Source organism: Typopeltis vanoorti, chromosome 11 (assembly GCF_054136105.1).
Source record: "Typopeltis vanoorti isolate ZY-2024b chromosome 11, IOZ_Tvanoo_1.0, whole genome shotgun sequence".
Taxonomy (NCBI): domain Eukaryota; kingdom Metazoa; phylum Arthropoda; class Arachnida; order Uropygi; family Thelyphonidae; genus Typopeltis; species Typopeltis vanoorti.
Window position 1 is genome coordinate 28,974,789 of NC_143559.1, and position 26,451 is coordinate 29,001,239.

General features: G+C 35.7%; 1 protein-coding gene across 1 annotated transcript in view; it reads left to right on the top strand.

Annotated features, from left to right (window-relative positions):
• Positions 1-523: 523 nt before the first annotated feature.
• mRpS18A (mitochondrial ribosomal protein S18A) overlaps positions 524-26,451 on the top strand; it is a 51,747-nt gene continuing 25,819 nt past the window's right edge. Inside the window, exons 1-2 of the mRNA XM_090400716.1 lie at positions 524-826; positions 24,113-24,255. Coding sequence (XP_090256842.1) covers positions 709-826; positions 24,113-24,255 — 261 coding nt within the window. The 5' untranslated portion in view covers positions 524-708. The remainder of the gene's footprint in view (positions 827-24,112; positions 24,256-26,451) is intronic.

Sequence of the window (26,451 nt, forward strand, 5' to 3'; positions counted from 1 at the left end):
TAGAGCTGGGTTCTTTACTTTTAGAGTGGTAAATGAGCGGAATAAGCTGCCAGAGTCTGTTGTGGGTGCTATGACGGTGAACGAGTTCAAGACAAGGTATGATAGATACTATGAGAATGTAATCGCATAGTTGTGTGGACATGATGTTTAGGATCTCCCTCGATGAGTCTAAGGACTCCTGGAGTCGCCCGAAATAATAATAATAATAATAATAATAATAATAATAATAATAATAATAATAATAATAATAATAATAATAATAATAATAATAATAATAAAATGATAACATCGTAACCTAACTGGTTAATAACTACCTACCGGGACAGTCAAAACATTTTGATAAGTAAAATCGTAATTTACAATATCACAAATTGTTTTCAAAAATCAAGTTCGCAGATCCTGAAAATTCCCAGCTCTATTTTACTGACATTATATATTTAAAAATAATAATGATTTGAATGTATCTTATAAACTGACTGCAAAAATACGTTCTCGTAAGAGTAAAAAGATGCGAAATGAAATAACACGTGACCTATGATGCCGGCATGTATTTAATACGAAGAACGAGTCAACGTAAAAGTTACAAATATAAATAAGTACAGTTTGTTTATTTTATATGATATAAAAGTAGTATGCATTACTCGCCTAAGGTAACGTGTTAGGTGTACATCAAGAAAACTATTTTATATCTTTGTTACGACTTTAATCATGTTGATGAATAGGCAGTTCTTCTGCAACATGCGTAAACTGGCTCTTGTGTCTCAGGTTATATGGTCCAATCAGGCATCATTATTCTCAAGCACGCCAATTAATTATCTCAAGGAAAGTAAGTAAACAGTATTAAATACTTTAGAAAAAAGAAGAGGAATAAATTTTGGAAATATATAATTTCAATAATAACCTTCATTTCACATTTTAGAGGTAATTAATTTGTTACATATATAGTACCATTTTGACTTCGTACCGAATGGCCCGTACAACTCCACCTTAATTGATTTGTGTTGAACTGCTCCACGAAAAGATTTACATAAACGAACGGCCTATATATATTCCATTTTAAAATCGGTTTCTTACTTTCTGGCCACAGTAATTTCAGCTCATTTTCTTTCAGGTGTGCCGTGCCTTCCATAATAACATGGTTGACGAAGATTACTATTATTATTATTATTAACATTTGAGCTCAATGAAGTCAGGGACTCATTGTGGGAGGTACACATCATTGCACACGCAACCATGCTTTAAACTGATTCAATGTGTCTACACCCACAACACACTTAGGCAATGCATTCCACTCACCAAACACTCTCCATGCAAAGAACCTACTCCTCACCCCTCTGCTTACCCCCTCCTTATACAGTTTCCAGTGATGGCCTCTTGTTCTGCCCTCCCCTCTCATTCTATGAAAAATCTCTTCCATGTTGATAACAACCCCTGACTAGTTTATGTTTCAATCATATCCCTCTCCCCCCCCTTTCTCCTATTCATGAGGCTCCACAACTTATATTCTCTCAACCTGTCCTTGTACTCTACATCCCAAACGCCACTGACTACTTTTGTGAATCTTCTCTGGACCCTTTCCAACATATCCTCATCACCATGAAAACCCAGTGACTACATCTGTGCAAATAATTCATATGAGGTCTTATCAAAGCCTCATACAATGGCATCATTACCTCTCTATTTCTATATATGAGGGTCCTCTGCATCATTGCCATTATCCGATCTGACATCTGCACAACTTGTGCAATGTGGTCCCTGAATTTCAGGTCTTTGTCCACCATCACTGCTAGATCTCTCATCTCCTCAACTTCCAATAAAGGTTTCCCACCAAGTGTATACTTTGCATCCCATCGATGCTTACCAGCTCTCAAAACCTTACACTTTGTAACAATATGATCATGAAATTATAAAACAAATCGACAATTAGAGCACCTGTCCATTGAAATAAGCCAAGAGCCTTTCTTTCCCACTATTCTACTAAAAAACAATGATAAACTTAAATCTCCTAGAACCCTGTTTAAAAAAAAAGGATTCACAGCAAGAAAATAAAAAGGACTTGACACTATACTTCACTTAAATAATCCAAATGTCATTGCCTACACCGATAGATCATTTGATGAAGCACTTAACCAAGGAGGTTCAGGAGTTTTTCTAACTCTACCTGGTGGCGAGGACGCAAATCAAAACCACAGCTGGCAAAATAGCTTCGCACTTCACTTGTGAATTAACAGCCATATATACAGCTCTCAAGTTCTATCTCTCAAACCAAGTAATAAACCTTACAGAAGGAATAGCTATCTACAGTGACTCAAAATCTGCACTAAATGGAAGAACAAAACTCACACAGGAAATTAATGAATTGCTAACAACTTTAAATTTGAAAAATAAGAACTATACACTGCAATGGATAGTACCAACCCATGTAAATATTGAAGGCAGTGAAAGAGCAGACAGACTAGCCAAAAAGCAAGATGTTTACCTCAAAAATTAGCATCCACTATCACTAACTGATGCTAACTCTGTTGCAAAAATAAGACTGGCAAAACAAACTATCAAGAAGAAGAAGAAGAATGAAATCAGTGAAATTAATGAAAATAGAGGGATAACCACAATCATCACCAGACTAAGAATGGAGCATTTTAATGGCACGAAAATACAGCCAGATGGTAGTAGGAGCTATAAAACATGCAAGAACTGTCCAGGAGTTGAACTAACACCTGCCCATATCTATTCTTGTCCAACAATTGCTGCTGCTCTACCGAAAATTAACAATAACCCTAGAGAAAAGCTCTACTCCATCAAAGTTCAACAGATTGCCAAAGCAGTTCTACAGATCCACGGTCATATCTAGAAGCTCTTCAGCGGACTCGACAACAACCAAGTGTATACTTTGCATCCCATCATTGCATACCAAATCTCAAAACCTTACACTTTGCAACATTGAACTGACACTTCCACTTACCTGCCCATTCATGCAATTTATTCAAGTCCTCTTGTAAGGCCATAACATCTGCTTGACTCAGCATTGCGCTCCCCAGTTTTGCATCATCTAGAAACAGCAGCATATCACCAGTTAAACCCATCTCAATGTCATTAACATACAAATTGAACAACATTGGCCCCAAAACTGACCCCTGTAACACTCCACTAGTGACCTTTCTCTTTCAGGATACCGCACTCCTGTATACAACTTTCTGACACCTATCTGACAGCCAGTCACTGATCCAACTCGGAAGTCTGTTATCCAGTCCCATCTGTTTCAATTTATTTAAGAGCGTGTCATGTGGCAGTCTATCAGAAGCCATTGCAAAATCCAAGTACACCACTGTATATGCATCTCCCCCCCCCCCCATTCAAGGTATTTGTCACCTTGTTATAGTACATAAGTTAGTGACATGATCTCCTCTTAACAAACCCATGCTGATAACCACAGAGAATACTGCTGTTATCAACCCATTTCTGTATCCTACTTCTCACCAATCTCTCCAGACCTTCACTACAACTCCAGATATACAGACCAGCCTATAATTTGAAGCTACAGCCTTATCACCACCTTTATGCAGTGGAACACTTTTACCTTCCTTCCACTCCCTTGGATGTTGTGCTGTTGTAAGACTTTTATTAAACAGGCAAACAGGCATGCCAATTCCCTGGAACATTCCCTTAAGATGTTTGGTGATATGGCATTATATCCTATCACCTTATTGACATCAAGGTTATTTATTTCATCAAATACCTCCTGCTCACTCACAATTAAGCCATCCCCTCCTATGCCCTCTGCACTTAATTTCCTCATGATTTCACAAAGATCAGGATGAAACATCCTGATCATTGATCACTGAATTCAGCAATGTCTTCTGTAGCAGTTACCATTCTACCACTTTCATCGATTAACTTCATCTTATCATGATCATTCTTCCTTCTACTTGCAACATATCTAAAAAAAAAAGACTCTAGGGTTTTTCTTTGCCTGATTTGTCAACTTCTGCTCATACTCTACTTTTGTTTTCCTTACTGAGTCACTCTCCTGACTTGTTCTTTATACCCTTAATGTGACTGATTATTACCATTATTCATCTTGTACTTCCTCCAAAGTACTTTCTTTTTCTAGATTTCATGCTTAAGCTCCACATTCATCCATTTTATACCTACCTTATTCAGCCTTTTGGCCTTCGGAATATATTCGCACATTAATGCTGTTATGTATTTCTTTGTCGGTCCCCATGCAGCATTTATTTCCTTACCATTCAACTCCTCATTCCATGTTATAGCTCCAAGCTGAATCCTAAGGTTGTCATAATCACCAGCTTTATAATTCCACTTATATTCTTCCCTCACAAGAGTCTGCATATGACTAGCCGCAACACAGCTGATTACTTCATGATCACTTTCACCAACTGGTGGAAAGTGTGAAACCCCTCTCACAATTAAATCCTCTGATGTGAAACAATCAGATCTAGAATTATCGAACCTCACATGCCCTCCTTTATGTTCTGCCCGAGATAGATCTATCAAGAACTCTAGAAATTATAATGAATGTTTATTTTCTTGATCATCTAACTAGAGTAATTATTTGGACAATGGATCAAGTGTTAAGTAATAAATATTTATTAAACCTACTAGTTTCACCAAACTTTAGCTGTTGGCATCTTCAGGGTACAAGCACTTAAGTTAAAAACATTACACAAATATGAATAACTGTAAAATTCAAATGATTATAGTTGCAAACTGAAATAGCATTGAACGTGAGTGATACACGTATCATGTGTACATGATTAACTAGTTGTTGCTAAGGAGCGTTCTGTAGGTTGCATTGAAGTTCATTTCTTGTGTATTAAGAGATCTAATTAGGGTTTTCCATATCTCTGGGTGTATTGAACCTTGGTTTAATACTCCCAGAGATATGGAAAATATCTCTGGGAGTATTAAACATTATTCAAGATAGAATTTTATTTTCGATTTTATTTGTCAAACGTTCCCGTGGTGGAGGTCATCAGCTTCCTAGGTACCTTGTTCCCACAAGATATAACCTCACTGAACGATCATTGCCTAAATTCAAACTATTTTTCTTAGAAGAATGCAATTTACAAACAATTAACTGGCTTGGCAATGGGCAGTCCACTTTCACCTTCTTGTGCTGACCTATTTATGGAGCACCTTGAAAATAAAATCCTAACTTTAATAATTCCTAAACCAACAGTTTGGTGGAGATATGTAGATGACATCTTCATTGTATGGAACCACAAAAAGGATGACCTACTTGACTTCCTCAATATGATCAACTTCTTTCATCATTCTATTAAATTTACTCTGGAACTTGAAAGAGGCAAACAACTGCCGTTCTTAGATATCTTAAGAAGCAAATTAATGACCATATAAACCTATCAGTTTACAGGAAACCTATGAATACAGGTCGCTATCTACATTTCAGCCCCTCTCACCATATTTCTCACAAACTCAGTGTAGTACACATGTTAAACAAAATAGCTGTCTGCATCACAACAGATAATAAAGACCTTCAAGACGAGTTAACATTGATATCTAATGATCTTTACTTTAATGGCTACCCATGAAGACTTTCTATAACTATGTCATTGAGTGGGATAAAACCTGTTCCCCTTACATAGAAGACTACCACTCCCGAATGTTTAAAGAAGCAGCTACAGTCGCTCGCTCTGTTGATAACCTTAACAGGAACCAAGGTTTAATATTCCCAGAGATATGGAAAACCCCAGTTAGATCTCTTAACACACAAGAAATGAACTTCAATGCAACCTACAGAACATCCGCAACTAGTTAATAATGTAAACGCGATACGTGTATCACTCACGTTCAATGCTATTTCAGTTTGCAACTATAATTGTTAGAATTTTACAGTTATTCATATTTGTTTAATGTTTTTAACCTAAGTGCTTGTACCCTGAAGATGCCAACAGCTAAAATTTGATGAAACTAGTAGGTTTAATAAATATTTATTAGTTAACACTTGATCCATTGTCCAAATAATTACCCAACTCTAGAAATTGATTTTCCTTATTCCCAAATGCTATCTCTTCATTCCAATCTATACCGCCATAATTAAAATCACTCATAATAATTACCCTTCCTTTTGTTCACTCCAAGTTGTTTATATATTTCTTCATCACCACCCTCTACATTCCCAGGCCTATAACAGCATCCAACTAAATATGTCTTCCTCTGAATCTCCATTACACCACACTGCCTCATAACCATTGCCACTATTTCCCCCTTTCATGTCTACCTTATGTGGACTTAATTCTCCTGCTGTCATCAGCAGCACTCTCCCCTCCCTTCTTGCCCTTTATTTTCTCATGAAGAATACTGTATCCTTCCATTTATATTCCCTTTACGATATCATCTTCATTCAACTATGTTTCACTTATTCCAGTGATTTTGTGGCGAATAAACTCAATCACTGAAACCATTTCATCCCCCTTATTTCTTATACTTCTTGCATTTGTAAACAAACAGAACAGTTCATTTTTAGGTCTATATCCAGTCCTATCCAAACAATGTGTTGGTTGTGATTTCCCCACCACACCTACCCAATCACCTTTATTACCACTTACCACACGTATATCTGCTCAGTCTCAACTTCCCCACCCACATCAGAATATGCTCAATCTTCATACACACGTTTACTGCCACTTTCAACATCCACTCTTCCTATATCATGTCTTCCTGTCCACCCGAGCTTTCCCTGTTCCTCTTACATTCCCATTCTCTCTTCATCTCTCACACTATTGTTTCCACTGCCAAGCACTTCTGTCTCTTCAGTACCACTCTCCTGATTTTTCCCTTCATCTTTCTTCTGATCTCTTGCACGCATCATACTCTGTACTTTCATCCAGCAACACTTTCTCTAGTACACTCGCTCCAGAGCCATTTAATTACAACCCATCATGCCTGTATAATTTCATTCTTCTCTCAAATACATGCCATACATTCAAAAATTTCACTCCCTTCTCCTCACACAGCTCTGCTAGCATACCATTCGTGATTTTGGCTCTCCGTCACATCTCATCATTATCATACCTCGGCAACAGACTGACAACCTTTCCTAATCCACTGTTATCTTTCACTCTTCTCAATAGTCTCAATACTCTTATCTGATATTTGTCCTCGCATCCTTCTTATGTCCAATTAGATCATTCGTCCCTACAATCACGATTAACTCTCTTACTCATTTCTTCTTCATGTCCAACTCCTTAATTATCCTACTCATTCTCCCCACCTGGATAGTAGATCTTATGGACTCTCTCTCAGTGACTAGCCCTATAATTATGGAGTCTCCATATACTGCTATCCTGAAATCACTCATCACCTCTTTTACTCTTTTTTTCTTTCATTCTGTTCTCTTGCACACTTTCGTTAGTTTCCAATAGACGTCTAACATCATTCCATATATTGCTCATTTCATTTTTCATTTTCAATAACTGTTTCATTAAATCTTGCATTCTGACAATTTCACTCTTTATCACTCCTGCAATCCTGCTACCTCTCGTTCTCTTGCACCTCACTTCCATTTCCTCATTCATACTTTATTTCTCTTGCTTATCACTAACTTTCGCTTCTACAGCTTTGCATTCTTTCACTCCCTTTAATGTTATCAGTTTGGTAGAAAACTTTATCTTTTAAAAATTGGATTACTAAATCATCCAGATGAAGTGGTTTAAAATGATAAAATATTATTATATGGGTACCTTCATGGAGTCCGAAGACCTATCATGGGAGACTCTATTTATCCACAGAAACTATTGTACCTCTCCCTGAACCCATTAACAGAGAGAGCACTCACAACTGATGCTGGCAACCCATTCCACTCATTCACAACTCTCCGAGCAGAAAATCTAGTCCTCTCACCCCTGCTAACCACAACTTTATTCAACTTCCACGATGACCCCTTCTTTTAGTCCCTTTAGCCAAGTGCTGAAACATTTCCCTTGCATCAATCCTATAAAACCCATTAAGCACTTAAATGTTTCTATGATATCCCCTCTTTTTCTCCTATCAACCAATTCTGCAATCCACACGCCCTCAATCTATCCTCATAGGGAATATTCTGCAGGCCACTCACCATCTTGGTCTGTGAATCCTGTCCATTGCTTCCTCATCCCCAAGAAACCCAGAGGACCAGACTTGAACACAGTAATCGAGATGTGGGCATATCAAGGCCTTATAGAGAGGAATTACAACTTCCTTATCTCTACTTATGAATGTGTTCTTCAATAGCCAAGTAATCTTATGGGCTTTCTTAACAACCTTATAAATATGTCCTCTAAACTTTAACTCTCTGTGAACCACCACCCCAAAATATCTAGCTTCATCTATTTCCTCAAGTAGTTTCATCAATGTCGTACACAGCTTATAATCTATTTAACCCACAATGTACAAAATCTACATGGAAAAAAAAAAAGTAAGAGAAAAACTGAACTCCAAATCACTCTGAAAGAATCAGAGAAAAACGAGTTCTGGATCATGACTACATGTAAACCTGAATGGAAGAGCTTTCATGAAGAGATTAAGGATGAAGTGGATGCAGAAGGTAAAAACCAGTATAAGAATAACATCAATAGGGAAATAGAGAAAAAAAAATAGGGAAAGATTTCAATGCAGAATGATTCACTTGTGAAGCTTTCTACATGAAAAAGGATGTAATTAGATAGTCCAATCAAAATATTATGACCACTGTCTTAATAGTTTGTAGGATCCTCTTGCTACCAGAACTGTTGCTACATGCTGTGGTATCATGGACTTTTGAGCATTGCAGGATGTATATTACCACACCCAAAACTTCCTTAAGAATTCTTGACGATGCATTAGGGTGTAATGTGCTTGATAGTTGACTCCTCTTTCACAGATTCTCTTTTGTCATTTGCCACAGGCACATCATGCCTTTTCTGTAGTTACTTTAATGAGCAGTGCTCTGCTGAACTGGCCAATAGTCCTTCACTCTCTTCTGATCATATAAGGACTAGAGCATCCACTTTTTAATACCCATACACAACCCAAACTTCAAACACACAGAATGAACTTCCTCTTCTTTCGTTCCATTCTCACTTTGGAACAATATCCTACATGCATTTTTCCCTAATGAGTACTAACCCCAACATTTTAAAGAAGTATATTAATAGGTCATTTCTTTCCCCTTAATCTCTTGTTCACATTTTGTTGTGTTGTATTGTTGTGTTATAGGTCTTGTAACCTTTCATGTGTGTGGTCATTATATATATATATATATATATATATATATATTTTTTTTTTTTTTTTTTTTTTTTTCGGAAGATTCAAGCAGTGGATCTCTCAATCCATGTAATCCTACAAGAGATTTTCTGTAGCAGCCATGGTTATTTGGAAGTTTCCTTCATGTTTAGCTAATTACATTCATGAATGGCATCAGCAGTTTAGCACAGTGTGTTGTCTTGCTGGACCTGCACCATCTGGGAAGACATTCACAATGAAAGAGTATACCTGATCAGACAGTAGACAGGTACTTTGTAGAATTTATATGGTCTGTGAATATCAGGACTTCAAGAAACATCCCAAAAGTCATCTCTTTTCCATAACCAGTACTGTAAAGAGGGCGTGGCGAAAGAGATGCAACTAGGTTTGGGGCACAAAAAGTAAAAAAAATAAAAATAAATAAATAGATATAAAAGTCTGCTATTTTATTTGTACTAGGGCCCCTCCCCCCGAGTTCCAGACAGGTAGGCCGGTTCTCCTTGAATTCTGATGACTCGAATTTTGAAGACTCGAAAGGGGGGGTTCCCCTGCGCATACAAGCCCCCCCCACTTCTGGACCGGTAGGCTGGTTCTTGAATTCTGACGACTTGAATTTTGAAGACTCGAAAGGGTCCCCCCCCCACACACACATACGGCACCCAACCCCCCTGAGTTCTGGACTGGTAGGGCTGTTCTCCTTGAATTCTGATGACTCGAATTGTACTCTATAATATTTTATATTATAGAGTAGATTTTTAAATTTCTGCAATAAGCCACTTTAGACACAAATTTTGCAACACACTACAACTTATTTTGATGGAGTTAATAGTAAGTATTTAAAATATTGCATTTAGTAAAATTTAACTTGTTACATTTAAATTTTTCTAAATTTTTGTCATTTTTGGGTTGGGGGACGCAAGTTAGACACTTGCCACAGGTGCTTCATACCCTTGTTACTGTACTGTCCATAACATCTCCTCCTCGTTTCTGCTAGACCATGTTGTTGGGGTAATTCCATTTGATACTTTTTGCTTAATCCTTCACCTGTCCATGTTGTTGGGGTGATTCCATTTGATACTTCTTGCTTAATCCTTCACCTGTCATCATGGCTTAGCTGAAAATGAGATTCATCTGAAAAGGTTTTTTTTTTTTTGTGTGTGTGTGTGTTCAACACTCTCATAACATCTCTCAAATGCAAACTATAGATGTCAATAACAAGGTGTAAATATGAATATTTTGGTTGGCATCTACTGCAGAGACTCATGTTGCAGACAGTATATTAGTTTGGGAAACATTGCCATATGTCCCTTACTTACATTCCATCATATGCCATTCCACAGTTTTTCATGTATATGCCTGCCTCTGTCCTTCCCCGCTTGGAGTACCTTAATTATAGCACACTACAAACAGCTTACAATACTGGCAAATTCCTATATACTGTCAGCCTTCAACATGTACACCCTACAATCATGCATTTTTTCTAAATGCATTGGATCCTGTTACACCCTGATAACCAAGAATGTAAAAAATTTCAGTTATCATGGTATAACAAGAAAATAAAAATATAAAATCCTATGTAAGTAGCTAATACAAAATATTTAAAGACAGAAAATATGCTTGCATCCAAGTAAAATAATTATAGCAGAAATTGTTTAACTAAATAATAAAAAAAGAGAATCTTATTACAAAAAAGGATATGGAAAAAATAGGTTAAGTAAGACAAAGAAAATTAGAGATAAGAATTTGTATGTGAGAGGCTAGTTTAACACTTGAAAAAAGGAGATTAAAATATTCAAGTAAATTCTAAAAAGGGGATTAATTTAGTATAGAGGCTAGCTTAAAACAAATGACGATAGCTCAAGGTCAATTCCCGTTTTAATTGGTGAGTGAGATTAACTCCAGTGGTGGGGGGGAAGAAATTGAAGAGGGTGCCGATAGGGGTCATGCAGATAAAAGGGTTAGGACTCCCCCCCCCCCCCACAAGGCTTTTTTCCTTAGAGTTTCTTCACGAAATTTTCGTATAGGTAACACACGGTTTTCCTGAGTGACGACATAGGCGTTATCTCCGTCCGACACAACAAGGAAACAAAGTGTGCAGGAATTAGATTCCGTATTCCTATTGTAAGAGATGAGGAACACTGTATAGTTACAAGAAGGAAGAAATTGTCTATGTATCTCATCATCCAGTACTCATATCAAGGGAAAGAAAATCCATACAGAAGTCCGTGCCCACGTGATGGAATATCTAAAAGATATTCCATGAGAATATCATGGAATATCTTTCCATGATATTCTCATAATTCTTTGCGGCATCCACATTTCAAAGGCCTCCAGTTTTTTCACACTCAGATTGGAGAGGGTGGGTGTCTATACTCCATATAATAATGTAGACCATATGTAGCAGTTGGAGATTCTTAGTCTTGTTTTTTGATTTAATTCTCTAGATGTTGGTAGATTTTTCATACTGTTGAAAGTTGACCTTGCAATTTCATTCCATTTTCTAATAACATCTTCTGTCCTGCCATTGTCTGTGATCAAGTGCCGAGGTATATGTATGTTTGCACCTGGCCTAATTTATTCTGTTATATCTCTAATACAAATTAAGAGGTATTAGAGATGGCAGACGTAAACAGGAACCTGATGAAAGAAATTAAAACGTGAAAAGTCAGATATTTTGGACATATTCTGAGACATAACTGCCTACAAAGGACACTTCTCGAAGGAACTGTTGAGGGAAAGAGGAAGACAAAGACTGGAGTGGATGAAAAAATAGAAGACTGGACCTATCTCTCATATAAGGAATGCAGCAGAGAGGCACAGAATAGGACATGGTGGAGACACATGGTAGTCAATCTCCTGGAGGGAGAAGACACCTGACAGGACAGGATAATGGTGAATCCAAGTCTCATCCATAGTAATAAATCGATGCACAAAATCGGTTTTATTCTTGTTAAAATGCTCCAAGTACTGTTCAGAGATTTTCGTGCGATTGCATTTTTGATCTGCTGTGAGCAAGCACGGCACCCATCTTGCACAAAGCTTTTTCATATGCAATTCTTCATGCCAGAGATATCCCATATGTTCTTTTGAAATGCCTATAGTCTCAGCAATTTCACACACTTTGACTTGCCAGCCATCCAATACCATATCATGCACTTGATCAATAATTTCTGGTGTTGTTATTCTTTTTGGAAGTCCTTCACGTGCATCATCTTCAAAGCTGGTACGGCGATGTTTAAACTCTGCAGCCAATTTCATAATTGTCGAAGACAAAGGAGAAGAGTGCCCATAAACTTTTATGAACTTCGAATGAATTTCTTTTGGCATTAAACCTTCTTTTACAAAGAATGTTATACCCACACGATACAAAATTTTATCCATTTCAAGGGATACAGACAACACTTTTGCTTTAGACAGCTGTATAAAACAAACTGCTTGATAGAATGATTTACAATTTCACGTGGATGTTTTTGACATTTGTGCGAACTCATATAAAAAAAAAAAAATCTTGCTGATAGTGTTGCCATCTATGGTCGAGGTCAAGAATTTTTAATAATCCACCCTGGTATTTTTGTATGTCTGACAGTCATTTCCTGCTCTGCTGTTTAGATTCCTAACAAGGACCAACTTTTCCTTTTTCATTGTGCCAGTTATTTTCTCTAAAGTCTCAAAAAATTCCTTACTTCTACTTTAGTAGAACCTTCTGTGGGACCATAGGCACAAATACGTCTCATTGTCCAATTCCCCATTCAAGAAGATTAGCCTCGTATTTAGTGTTGAATAATATGGCTACTCCTTCTTTTCCTTTATTCTCTAATTGCCCGAATATAACATTTTGTATTTATTGCTCAGAAAGATCTCACGAGTTTTTCATTTTTGTTTCAGTAACCCCTATTTTGTTAATCTGGTACCTATCCAATTCCTCAGCTAGCTTTATTTCTTTTTTTGAATCTAGACTATCTGAATTTGCCATTCAGATAGTCCTCTCTAAAATTTATTCATCCTTCAAATCCTGCTACCAGATCTGATTAATTTTGATGTCAGACAGTAGAACTACTACATCCTAACTTCAGCTGATCATTGTCCTCAGTATTGTGGCAATTCTAAATTTTATTCACCACCTTTTGTGAATATCTTCAAATTTCTATCCATGGACCCCTCAAGATTTCTTGTCTCTCACTTCGTTATTGTTTCACCATTAGTATGTAGCCTCCCTCTATAGAAACTGAACTTCAAAGCTTAACACTTTAGTGATATTAGAGACTGACATTACTGGTGTGAGCCCAGTGCTCCGCTTATTAGAGACCTGAAGTGGCTTGAAAAACTTCTATGTTAGGTTTCTATGGGGGTGATCGTCAAGTTGCACAACTGAAAGTTTGAATTTATATTAATTGTTTCCAAATTGTTATAATCATTCCTTATGCCACTAAATGTCACCCTCATATTATTACAACCTATCAGAGACACAGAGGTCACACAGAAGTCACTGTGACATATACAGGTTGTTCTCAAGGTAGCTTTGTTCATTGTGGAAGTGAAATGTCTTTTTCCCTGCTGCAACGACTTTTCATTTTGGAATGTTATCTCACTAATTGTTCTTATGCATATGTTGCTGGGGGATTTTGCAAGCAATATCTGGGCAAAGAAGTCAACGATAATGAGATTAGTGCAGCGTTTTCAGGAAACTGGATCTATTGCAGATAGGAATTGCTCCAGAAGACTGTCCATGTTGGTAGACGATAAAATGGATGAGGTAAAGAGAGCATTGGAGTAGTCTCCAACAAAAATCCTAGGGAACTTGCCATGTGATCATCAATGTCATATAGGCGCTCTCAGAAAGCTGCGAGATAGTTAAACTTTCATCCATATTGTGTGCACTCAGTCCATGAACTGAAGGATCAAGATAAATGCAAATGAATAATCTTCTGAGATGCTTGATACAGTTTTCTTCAGTGACGAGGCTTGATTTCACCTCAGTGGGTATGCAGATAGTCTGAACGAGGGGTCCTTCAACTCATGGCCTGCCAGCCATTTTGAAAAAATAACTACTTAACATTAAAATGCGATTAAATAAAAAAATAATTGCAATGAAGCTATACTGTGGTATTTAGAATTGTAAGATGCTTTTCAGATTCACAAGGAACGCTGTGCATTTGATACTTTACATAAAATCCTATAAAAATAAATATTAAAATAGACATGCTTCTTCAGCCATCTGCCAGCATCAAGCGGTACTTAAGTACTAGCACTAACATTGCAGGTAGATGGCTGAAGCAGTAGTTCGTTCGAGTGCTCTGTCTAGTGCCTTCCAGATACATATCGAAGGTTCTTGATACTTTGTTGTTTTTATATAAATACAAAAGGATCTCATCCTCAGTCAGTTGTGAACAGTGTGATATTCGTGTATAAGTGCACTCAGGTTCGTCGTATCAGCCATAGCCTATTGTAGTTTTATATTGCCAAACTTTTTTCATTAACATGAGACATATTCAGTGGATAATAACCGTTACACAGCCATTTTGGATCATTTTTTTGGGTTCACCTTCCATCACTATGGCGTCTACGAGTGAAACGTGCAAATCAAGTGATTCTTTGTCAGGTTTTTATTGAAAAGTGTACTAATTTATACTTTTTTGTGTCTATCGATGATAAACCAGTGTGTTTAATTTGTCATGAGTCAGTGTCAGTATCAAAAGAATACAATATAAAATGACAATATGAGACAAAGCATGCATGCAATTTCAATCACCTTTGAGGGCGGCTTCGTGTGGACAAAGCGAACCATCTCCAAATTGACTTAAAATGCCAGCAGGGTACGTTTAACAGGCAGAGGGAAGAGAGCGAAGCATGCGTCAAAGTAAGTTATGTAATAGCTGAAAAAATTGCTAAAAAATCGGAGTTTGTGAAAGAGTGTCTCATCACTGCTGGGAATATTTTGTGCCCAAATAATAAGGAAGTGTTTAAAAAACCGAGTTTGTCTGGGGTAACTGTAGCGACATGTCGAAGAACTTGCCAATGACATTGAAGGAACTTTAAAAAAAAAAACAAAAAAACGGTCATCCAAATTTACGTCATATTCACTTTCTGTAGATGAGAACACAGATGTGAAGGATGCAGCACAACTGGCTATCTTTGTCTGTGGCATTAATCAATGATTCAATGTGACAGAAGAACTGCTAGTGCTCGTACCTATGAAGGGAACGACGAAAGGCACTGATATTCTTGAAGCCACCAAGAAAGTGCTCCAGTGTTTCGACCTCAGCTTAACCAACCTTGAGGGTGTGGTAACTGATGGTGCCCCTACTATGGCGGGAAAGAACAAAGGGTTTGTTGTGCTGCTACGGAAAGAACCGGAACTAGAAGGAAAAGATTTGGTCTTACCACTATTTAATCCATCAGGAGAATTTGTGCATGAAAACTATTGGATTTGAGAATGTCATGAAAGTTATTGTGACTGACATCAACATTATTAGGGCAAGAGGATTGAATCAATTCCAAGAGTTTTTGACCCAAGAGTGCAAAGCGGATCACGGCGATGTGGTTTATTATAGTAATGTGCGTTGGTTGAGCAGAGAGAAGGTTCTTAAAAGAGTCTTTGACTTAAGGAGCGAATATACAGCAGTTCATGCGAACCAATGGGAATCCAATCGCAGAATTTAACAATCTGAAGTGGATGACAGACATTGTTTTTGTGACCTATGAATGACCTAAATGCGCAGCTACAATCCAAAGATCAATTGGTGCACACTCTGTTTGATCACATCAAAGCTTTTGTGGCCACACTCAAACTTTGGGAGGCAAAACTCGCAAAAAAAAACTTAACCCATTTTCATCTTCTCACTGAGTCCAACTGTTCATCTCTTGATGAATACGCTACAGAATTAGCCATGTTGTGAAGTGAGTTTGAAGAGAGATTTAGTGATTTTTGTAACCAACAATCTTCTTTAGATTTATTTCAGTGTCATTCAATATCAATGCTGCTGAAATGCCAGGCTCAGTACAAATGGAGCTGCTTGAACTCCAAAACAACTCTTCTTTGAGAGAAAAATTATTCAATGTGCCCTTGCTTACATTTTACAAAGACTACATTTCTGAGGATGCATTCCCTAATCTTTGCCAGCATGCTTTGAAGATATGTGTGCTTTGCTATGAAGCACATACTTATGTGAGCAGTTCTTCTTCAGAATGAAGCATGTGAAGTCCAAGACAAGAACTCAGATTACAGACCAACATTTCGAGAATACTCTGTGCATAGCGACTTCCAACATTGATGCCAACATCGACAAGCTGGTCCAGGAAAAACATTGCCAAGTTGCCCATTGACATTGTAAAAAATGAATGTTTTCTTCATTAATTATCTTTTTTCAAGTACTGATTGTATTTACTTATCAAGAACCGGACTTGTACCTATGCTTTTAAAGCTGAGTTTGTTTATTTTTATAGGATTTATGTAAAGTATCAAATGCAAAGCATTCCTTGTGAATCTGAAAAGCATCTTACAATTCTACATACCGCAGTATAACTTAGTGGCCCATGGGCTTCATTGAAATTTTTAATGCGGCCCACACTGTCTGAAACGTTGAAGACCTCAGGTCTAAACAATAGGATCTGGTCATGTGAAAATCCACATGGTTTTAATGAAAAAGTTTTGCATTCTCAGAAAATTGGAGTCTGGTGTGCGATATCATGCCATCATATAGTGGGACCCATTTTCTGTGAAATGGCAGTGAATAGTTTCGTCTGCCAAGACATCATCACACAGTTGCACTCCTTGATGTCAGCAAGCACCATTATTGGTTCCAGCAAGACAGGTTCATGTGCCACATGTCGAATATTACTGTACATTTTTTGCAAGAATTTATTGGTGACTGTCTCATCTTGTGGCCTCCAAGAACACCAGATTTTTTCCTTTGGAGATATCTCAGAAGTGGTTTATCGGAATAATCCTCACACATTGAATGAATTAAAAATGAATATTTCAACAGCGATTTGAAAACATTAGTGTACGGTTGCTTCTTAAAGTGGGATCAAACCTGGTCAAAAGAGAGAGAAAGTTTGAATTCACGAAGGAGGTGGCCACTTTCAACATATGTTATAATGAGGTTCCTATTCTTCATTTGTTATAAAGGTCTGATTGTAACCTGTATTTGTAGCTGTTTCATTTTTCATATATTTGTAATTAATCTTGAAATGGATGTGTTATTTCTGGGTTTGCAAATTTACGATTACCATGTAGATTGTAAAGTCTCTCTCTCACACATACACACATATTCAGAGAGAGAAAGGGGGAAGGCTTAAAGTCTTTAATTTCCTCAAATCTTAGCAATGCGGTGAATGAAATTTTACAAATTTAGGAAACCAAAGTGCAACTTCAAATGTCAACTAATCTTTTAAAAGGGAATGATTTTTATGTCTTATACAAAAAATGGATGAAGCCATTCCATGTTTCTGTATTACAGTTGCAGGAACATGGCGTTTATTCTTTTGGATTAGAAAGACATGGATTTTGAATCTGAAGAACTTTTGTAAGCACTTTTCAGTTAGATATTAAATCTCTTATGGAGGTGGAAAAGTGTTTTTTTTTCATCCAGGTGAGAGGAAAAAACAAAGCCAAAGAGCATTTTCTTTTCTTTTTTTTCATCGAGGAGAGAGGAAAAAGCAAAGCCAAAGAGCATTTTCTTCAGCTGTATTAATAGTCAAAATCATCAGGATAAAAACTTATAGAAAGTGGCAGAATAATGTTTCTATTTCTAAACACCTTTTGAAGTGAAAATCATCAGCATAAAGTCTTGATGATGTTCAGTTATTATTATTTCATAGGATAATTTTTTCTCATTGGTAATTTTGGTGACTTCTTATTTTACTGAAGCATTAGCAAACAAAATCTTGCATGAGAATCATCTTTACAACTAAGCTGCATAGAGGTTAGTTGTCTCACTTCAAATTACCATAACATCCCATAATGCATGGCACACTCCCTACTGGAGGATTGAATAACACAGTGCATTAAATGGATTACTACTTGAAACCAGTTTTAACACTTATGAGGTCTCATTACAAAGATACTAAGAACTAATTCATTCAAAAGAGTCAAATTTCTACATACATATGCCAAAAAGGTGTCACCATTTTACTGTTTGTACATTTCAACATTTAGTATTTCATCCTGTGGGTTGTGATCCTTGCCATAATGTACAGCTTTATACACAGAGAAAAGTGTACTATTCATAGGTGATTTCACTCTTGTCTTTGTTTGTTTGGACTATCTGGCTTTTCTTGGTTCCTCAGCCATCTCAAATAACCATATGGATGAAATATATGAAATAATTTATGCTTCATGTTCTTTCATTAATATCCACATGTTAATTCCATTTGTTTTGACAAATTTAATGTTTTTTCCTGACAATGTCTCAGTTACTGAAACAAAATATAGGATTGATTAAACTTTTATTATTCATTTGTGCTGTTTTTATTCCATTAAACCTTTGAAGAAGACTGCCATATGAGTTCAAACCAGAATGTAAGTCTAAATGGTTGAAAGGATGGCTTTTGAGATTCAGTTATGAAATTAGGTTTAGATAACATTAAGCAGTGATGCACATTGTTGATAAGGTAAATCAGGTCCCAAGATATTAGTAAAGTCTGGAAGTTTTTTCCTGTGGAGTATTATTGGCTTTTGGATGGTATAGTTTTTTTTATTAGTTTTTGAATTTTTTTTTTTTTTTATTGGTTTTTGTGGGAGATTTTTTTGTTAAACTGCAGTGACTATAATTTTTATGCTGTCTTTCATGGTGATAGAATATTAACAAAAAAATGTATAACAGATTCATGTAATAGAGGTGAAGGACTTGGGGACTCTTTGCTGCTATATCCTCAAATAGAGGAAGCACTGGCTTCCTTGTTAAATAATTAGTGTGGAGAGCTTGCTCAGCAAGGCTACCATTATCCACACTTCATGTAAAAGAAAGGGAAGAGACAGAAACAGGAAACTTGAGACAAGCCATGACTAATCACTTCATGTCTTTAGTAAGCAGGACTGGTGTTTCACTAGGAAATGAGTCATTTTTACTTAAAGGTCTAGTTGACATTTCATTTGAAGAATAAAATTGTACCTTCCTATTTTATTCTTCAATGGGAAGGTACAATATTTGATCAAAAATATGCAGATATACACCTTTGTGGATATGGCTATATACATCACAACTATGGCTCATATAGGTATAAAGGAATCATATAGTCTTTCTGACTTTCATAGACAGTAAAATGTACTACACTGAAAACTTTGGTGGATTTCGATGTAGCACTATCATTAGGATGCCACTTTTGCAACAGCTCAGGTTGGGAATTTCAGCACTGCTGTGATCAACTAAAAGTGATGTTACCATGAAGTGGAAATGCCTAGGAGTAATAACAGCACATTTGTGAACTGGTAGACCATATAAAATCACAGAGTATGACTGCTGAGTGCTTGAGTACATGACATGGACACATTAGCTGCTTATACAGCAGTATATTTTTCAAAGGCCTTGAATTCATTGTCACATGACAAGTTAATAATCAAACTGGAATAAAATGGGTTAGATAATAGAATAGTGAATTGGATAGGAGATCAACTGTCAGATATGTATCGGCAAGTCATACATGTAGGATCAGTATCCCAGAACATGGAAGTTACTAGTGATGTGCCATAGGGGGTCTGTTTTGGAACTATTATTGTTAACTTATATGTTAATGATATTGGCAGAGGTGTAAATGGGGATATTTAAGTTTTCGTTCCTCCTTTTTTTTTCTTGGCTTCATGTGTTTGGCAATCGTTTGCCTGTAATGTTTTCAAAGGTTTAAAAAGTCTTCTGCCCAACTCCTCTTGGGTCTTCCTCTTGATTGGTGTCCCTTTTGGTTTATATTTCCAAACAATATTTGGCCATCTGTCCTCATTCGTTATTATGGCTGATTAGAGAATGGAAATTCTCTAATCAGCCATCCAAAGCCTACTCATCACTACCTAAAATATCCAGGTGTATCTAAATTATGGTGCTATTGCAATATCCCTTTTTTTGGACAAACTAACAAATCTATTGAACAACGTATAGAAGAGCATAAGAGAGACATCTCTTACAAAAGATCTCATGCAACTGCGTTATCCAGTCACATTCTTTTTTCAAATAATCCTAATGATGATCAACAAAGCCACTCTGTTTGCTGGGATAGATCAGAAAATATTTTTCGCTGTGATGATGAGTTTGAGAGAAAAATTGTAGAATCAAGGGAAATCCTACTGAACCCTGTCCACTTAAACAACAATTTGAGTTATAACATCCCAGATAGCCATGCTGCAGTTATTCAATATTGGCGTTCACGTGAGCGTGTTAGACTTGAAAAAATATAACATTTTTTATGTATCAATTATGTGTGGCAATTTTTACCTGTAATTTCCAGTTGTTTTAGATACTTCAGTGTTTATTACTATTCTTTTCCTTTATGAATACCTGAGGAAGACTGTTATAAGCCAAAACTAGTTGTATTATTCTCATTAAAATCTATAAGTTATCTCAGTTTTTTAAGTCATTAAATCTATTTTTTAAAATGTATCACAACCACCAAGTAAAAGCCTATCATATATATATATATATATATATATATATATATATATATATATATGAGTATTGGTGATAATCTATTTCCTTAATGCTTTTAATTTTTTCGGTTGTTTCATTATTCATTTTAATTTTAATATATCTTTCTTCCATTATATTTGCTATTGCTTTTGTGGTTTGAGGTGGAGCTTTCAATTCATACAGTATATTGATTAATTTTGTTCTGTTGATTTGATCATATGCTTTCTCATAATCCAGAAAGCCATATATGTTGGCAGGTTAAATTCTATTTTCTTTTCTATAATTTGTTTGAGTGTAAATGTAGGATCTGTGCAGGATTTTCCTTTCCTGAAGCTGCATTGTTCTTCCCCAATAGTTTCCTCAACCCATGGTGTTAATTTACTTTTAATTATATCTAGATATATTTTATGCCAGTGGTGTTCAACCTTTTTTACTATGCGATCTACTTATCTATAAAAAGTTATTCGGCGATCTACTCTCTTATATAGATCACATTCTGCCAACCTGATATCTGATTACGCACAAATAAACAACTAAAAAAAATACAGCTGAAAACTTTATTTGTGTATTTAAAAATTTATTTATCACTTTTAATTATTTTAATACAACAAAAAAAAACACAAATATATTGGAATAAAATATTTATTTCTCTATTTTGGAAAACCAGAGTTAGAAAAAACAACAGATTGATTACAAACTCACAAGTTACAGGAAATGCTGGTTGATTTAAAAAAAAAAAAAAAAAAAAAAGTTAATGTAAAATTTGGCATTGTTTGGACCTTGCAATATTTTCATAGTCAGGTTGATATGAAGAAGTGGCCAATCGCAGACAATCATCCAAATGATCATTTGTAATTTGGTTTCTTAATTGATTTTTTATGACGGTCATGTTTGAAAAAGTGGATTCTGACAAGTATGTCGATTAGAAACCTGCCAGAATTTTTCACGCAATATCAGTTAATATTGGGAATTTTTCATGTGCATTCTTCCAAATGACTTCATTGTTTAAATGTAAACTATTCTGAATGTTTATTATCTCAAGTTCTACTTCAGCTTGGTTTATATCAAACAGCCCACTAATTTGATTTGAAATTTCTGTGATGTTCAAGTTTTCTTGAAATGGATTATTGATATAAGATACAATCATTTAAAATCTTTAAATCTTGAATTTATTTCTTCCTCAGCTAATTCTATTTCATGAATAAATTCTTTTAAATCATAGCGAAGCATTTCTTGATTTTGTTAAAAAAACTTTTAATAAATATGGGAGATGTCTAAATTCATGGTCATTTATATTTTTCTTTAATAAAAGTAAGTATTGTTGGAAAGTTTTTATTGAACTTAACATGTCAATTAAATTTTTATCTCTACCTTGTAATTTAAATTGTTTAATTTCGTACAGAAATCTACTAAAAATGATTAGTGTAATAACCATCTTTTATCATTCAATTGTGGATAAATATCTCCTTTTTCATCAAGAAAAATTTTTATATCGTTAATTAATACAAGAAATCTTTCTAAAAATCGACTGCTGCTGAGCCAGCAAACATTATTGTACAACAGAAGTTCCCTATCATTATCTGCCTATAATTTAAATAACCACCATTGCAGGACTTTTCCTCGAACAAAATTTACAATTTTAAATGTAATATCCAAAACATCTTTTGTGTTTAATCTTTTATTACACAGTACTTGTTGGTAAATAATATAGTGATATGTTAAAAAATCTGGATATTTGTCATCGTTTTTACATAATGAAATGAAGCCTGATTTGTTACCTATCATTGCAGGAGCACCATCAGTAGTAATAGACACAAGTTTAAAAAGTGGAAGTTTGTTGTTTCACAAATTCATCAAATGCCGAGAAAATGTCTTCTCCCCTAGTCCTTCCCAATAATGGTATAATTTTCAAAAGTTCTTCTTTACTTGAATAATATGGAAATACCATGCGAATAAATACCATTAACAGAGCAATATCAGTGAAGTCGTTTGATTCATCAAATTGTAATGGAAACGCAACACACTGGTGAATGTCTGACATTAACCAGGCCTGGAAACTTTTCTCCGGCAATTGGAACTCTTCCTTTCGGCAATTTGAAACCTTGTCTGTGGCCTAGAAGTAGTCTCTCTCTAGCGACGTCTCAAACCGAGAAGCTCCTTTCTGGAAGCGGAAAACTCCTCTCTCAAGCAACGTGGATCTGGGCAGTCTCTCTGACGGCGACTCCAGACCAGGCGGCCTCCTCTCTGACAGCAATTCTGGAACCAGGACCCCTTCTGCTTGCTTCAGTCCCTTTTTATAAGACCTCCTCTGAGACCTCGCATGAAGTTTGGTAACCCCCAAAGAATCAGTATGAGTCTTTCATCTTAATTTTCAAGTTCAGTATGCCTTTTGTTCTCCTCCGCTTTCTTTTGATTGTAAGTTGCCAGCCATCGTAAAGCTGTTTGAACTCTTTCTGACTGACTTCGGAGATGTTTACACTTAGAGCCTGCAAAGCCTTTCTCATACATACAAGTTTCAATAACAATCTTTCTAATGCCACCATGTACAGCTTTGGCGACAAAAACATTGACTTTGTTTTTAACACTCTGACATATTCTTATTAAAGCAGTATATACAGTTAGCTTCAAAAGAGTTATTTAAAAACATCTAATACAAACTATACCGAGACAAACAAAGTTTATAATTTTACAATATTCACATGGGACTTAACCTAAGTAAAAAATCGATGTAATGTGCTTTGGAATATTTAACGTTTAGAGGGTGTGATAATTCCTCACGCTGAAGAGAACACTTAATCAGATTATCTCATGTTCATAGCTGCATCTCAGTTGCTTATAACAAGAAAGGCAGTTCCTTGTTCTATCCTGGGTAACTGGATATTAGTTATACTGGATAGACTAAAAATATAGAAATTATTTTTAATTTCTCTTTTTATTGTACAATACAATTTTAATGCCTGGGCAAAATAAAGATCCTTGCATAGTTTTTTCACTTAAATATTGACTTACCTTGGAGAACCAATTTTATTTTTAATTTTTTTCTGCTAATTTTTTCTAATCGCTTACTCAACAAAACATTTTCTTTGTAATTGAAGAAATTAATTCAGGATAATTATTATTGAGAAGTTTTCTTTATTTCCTTTGTTGTATTCATGTATTGCTTTCCTTTTATATGTAATATTAAATCAAGTGCATATTCAGAAACAGGTTCACATAATGATATGTACTATTTTTTTTTTTTTTAATCTCTCTAGTAAATATTACAGAAAGAGATAAAGAAATTGTTGTTGAAGGTATTCAAGTGAGATCACCCCGTGAAAATAATGTTATCAATGTTCCTAATGAAACAGAATCTTGTCCACTGTGTAGGCTGGGTTTAAAAGACTTAAAGCACACAGTAAGTTTGCTATTTTAATATCCTGAAACAGGGGTCACCAAAGTTATTTGCCTGTCGACCCCTTCAAGAGTTTCTTGACTTTTTATCGACCCCTTATATTTTACTATTATGTAATTATAATAAGACAAGCAAAAAAAGACGCTTATGTGAGTTTTTAGATTGTTTATTTTATAGTTGCAGTGTTTATTGTATGTATAATATAGTATATATTATTATATTACTATTACTATCAGTAATATCACTGGTATTACTAGTGATATTAATAAACTACTGGTATTAATATCACTGGTATTACTACCAGCACTGCTCAACTCTTCAACATAGAGAAGTTTAGTTTGTGAATGAATAAGGATTGAATTATAATATGTATGTTGATGAATTTTAGAACATTAACGCTCACTTGTATGTCGATGCGCAAAAATGAGACTGGGATCGAATACTTGTAAGTATCAGTAAATAAGAACCATGCACGTGTTGCAATCTCGCTCCCACTACACCAGCTGGCAGGAGCCACCAACATCCGTTTATTGGTAAATACGTCATTTTGGCCTAATTGATTGGCCTCAGTAACTATTTTCATGACCTTACTCCATCTTACAGGTCCTATTCATGGACCTGTAAAATGGAGGTACTGATCCCACGATTCACTCTTAATTGTGTTGTCATTACCTCCATGTCTTTTGTCATGGAGGTAATCCAAGTTAACCGAAATAAATATTACCCATACAATGATGTCTTATATTTTTCTGCCGACCCCCGAGCCCAAATCGACTCCTAACAATGTCATATCGACCCCTTTGGCTCCTAAAAGAATATCAGAGTAAAGAGCAGCACTCCAAATGAAAGTGTATCCAATGTTTCATTTTGAATGCTGATCTTGTATATAAAAATTATATTCAGAATGTATATTGATTTACTTTGTGAATTAATGGATATTTTGGCTGAGTAAAGCCTTTGCTTGTCAGAGATTGATTTAAAATTTATATTCTATTGTGGCTTGTGGATGTCTATAAGAACACTTTTCAAATAAGCCATCAATGATAAATTTTGAAATTTATTAGGATTGGCCATAGAAAATAATTTTCATTAATTTCTAAATGAAAAATGATAATATTAATTTCAATTAAATTTTATTGTCTACTTTGAAAACAATAATGGAAAAGCACTATTCTCTCTACACATGGGTGCTTCCATGTGAATCTATCAGGTATTATCAAAAACTTAGTGGAGACCATCTCACATAAAATAAAACTCCTCACTGTAATAGAATACAAAAAGTGTAATGCCAGCAAAGGTTGGTCGATTGGTAGAGCATTTGCTACTAATGGCTCGCAAAAAGTTAAGCAAGTTTGAGCGTGGTTAGTAGTTGGAAGGGATCCATTGTTTGATGCTGTTGGCACACTCTCCCTCGATGAGGCTTTGGACTCCCAGGAGGTGTCGCATAATAATAATAATATAGAGAATTGACACTACTAGGGGGGAAAATAAAAAGTTATATACTATATTAAAAAAAACTTTTATTACATCGATTACAGTTATTTCATAGTGTAGATAAATTTTTTGCCATTAGTTAGATAAGAAATAGCAATGCTTATTCTACCTTTTTAAAGTACTGTATTTTTATTAATTATGCTATTTTTTAAATTAAAAAAAAAAAAACCTCTAGTTCCATTTAGGTTTCTACCAGTATCCATGTTTTACACAAAAGATTTGAACCAACATCTTTTGTGATAAACAAAGTAATTTTATTATTATTATTATTATTCAAGCCTCCATGGAGTCAAAAGACTCATCGTGGGAGATCCTTCCTAAGAACATAAAGTCTGTCAAGACTCATCGAGGGCAGGTCCCCCCCCCCCCCCTAAGAAACACAAAGTCTATCATACCACTCTTTAAACTTATTGACTGTTCTCGCTCCCACCACTCAATCAGGCAACGCATTCCACGGTTCAACCACCCTCCACACAAAGAAACCACTCCTTATCCTCTTGCTCACAGTTTCCTTTCGTAACTTCCAGGGATGGCCTCTTGTCATCACTCCTTCCCGTTGTTCAACCAAGCGAAAGAACTCCCCAGTGTCAACCCTGTAACCACCTCTCAACAGTTTAAAAGTCTCAATCATATCACCTCTCCTTCTTCTATCCACCAAACTCTGCAGTCCACATTCCCTCAGCCGATCCTCATAACTATCCTTGT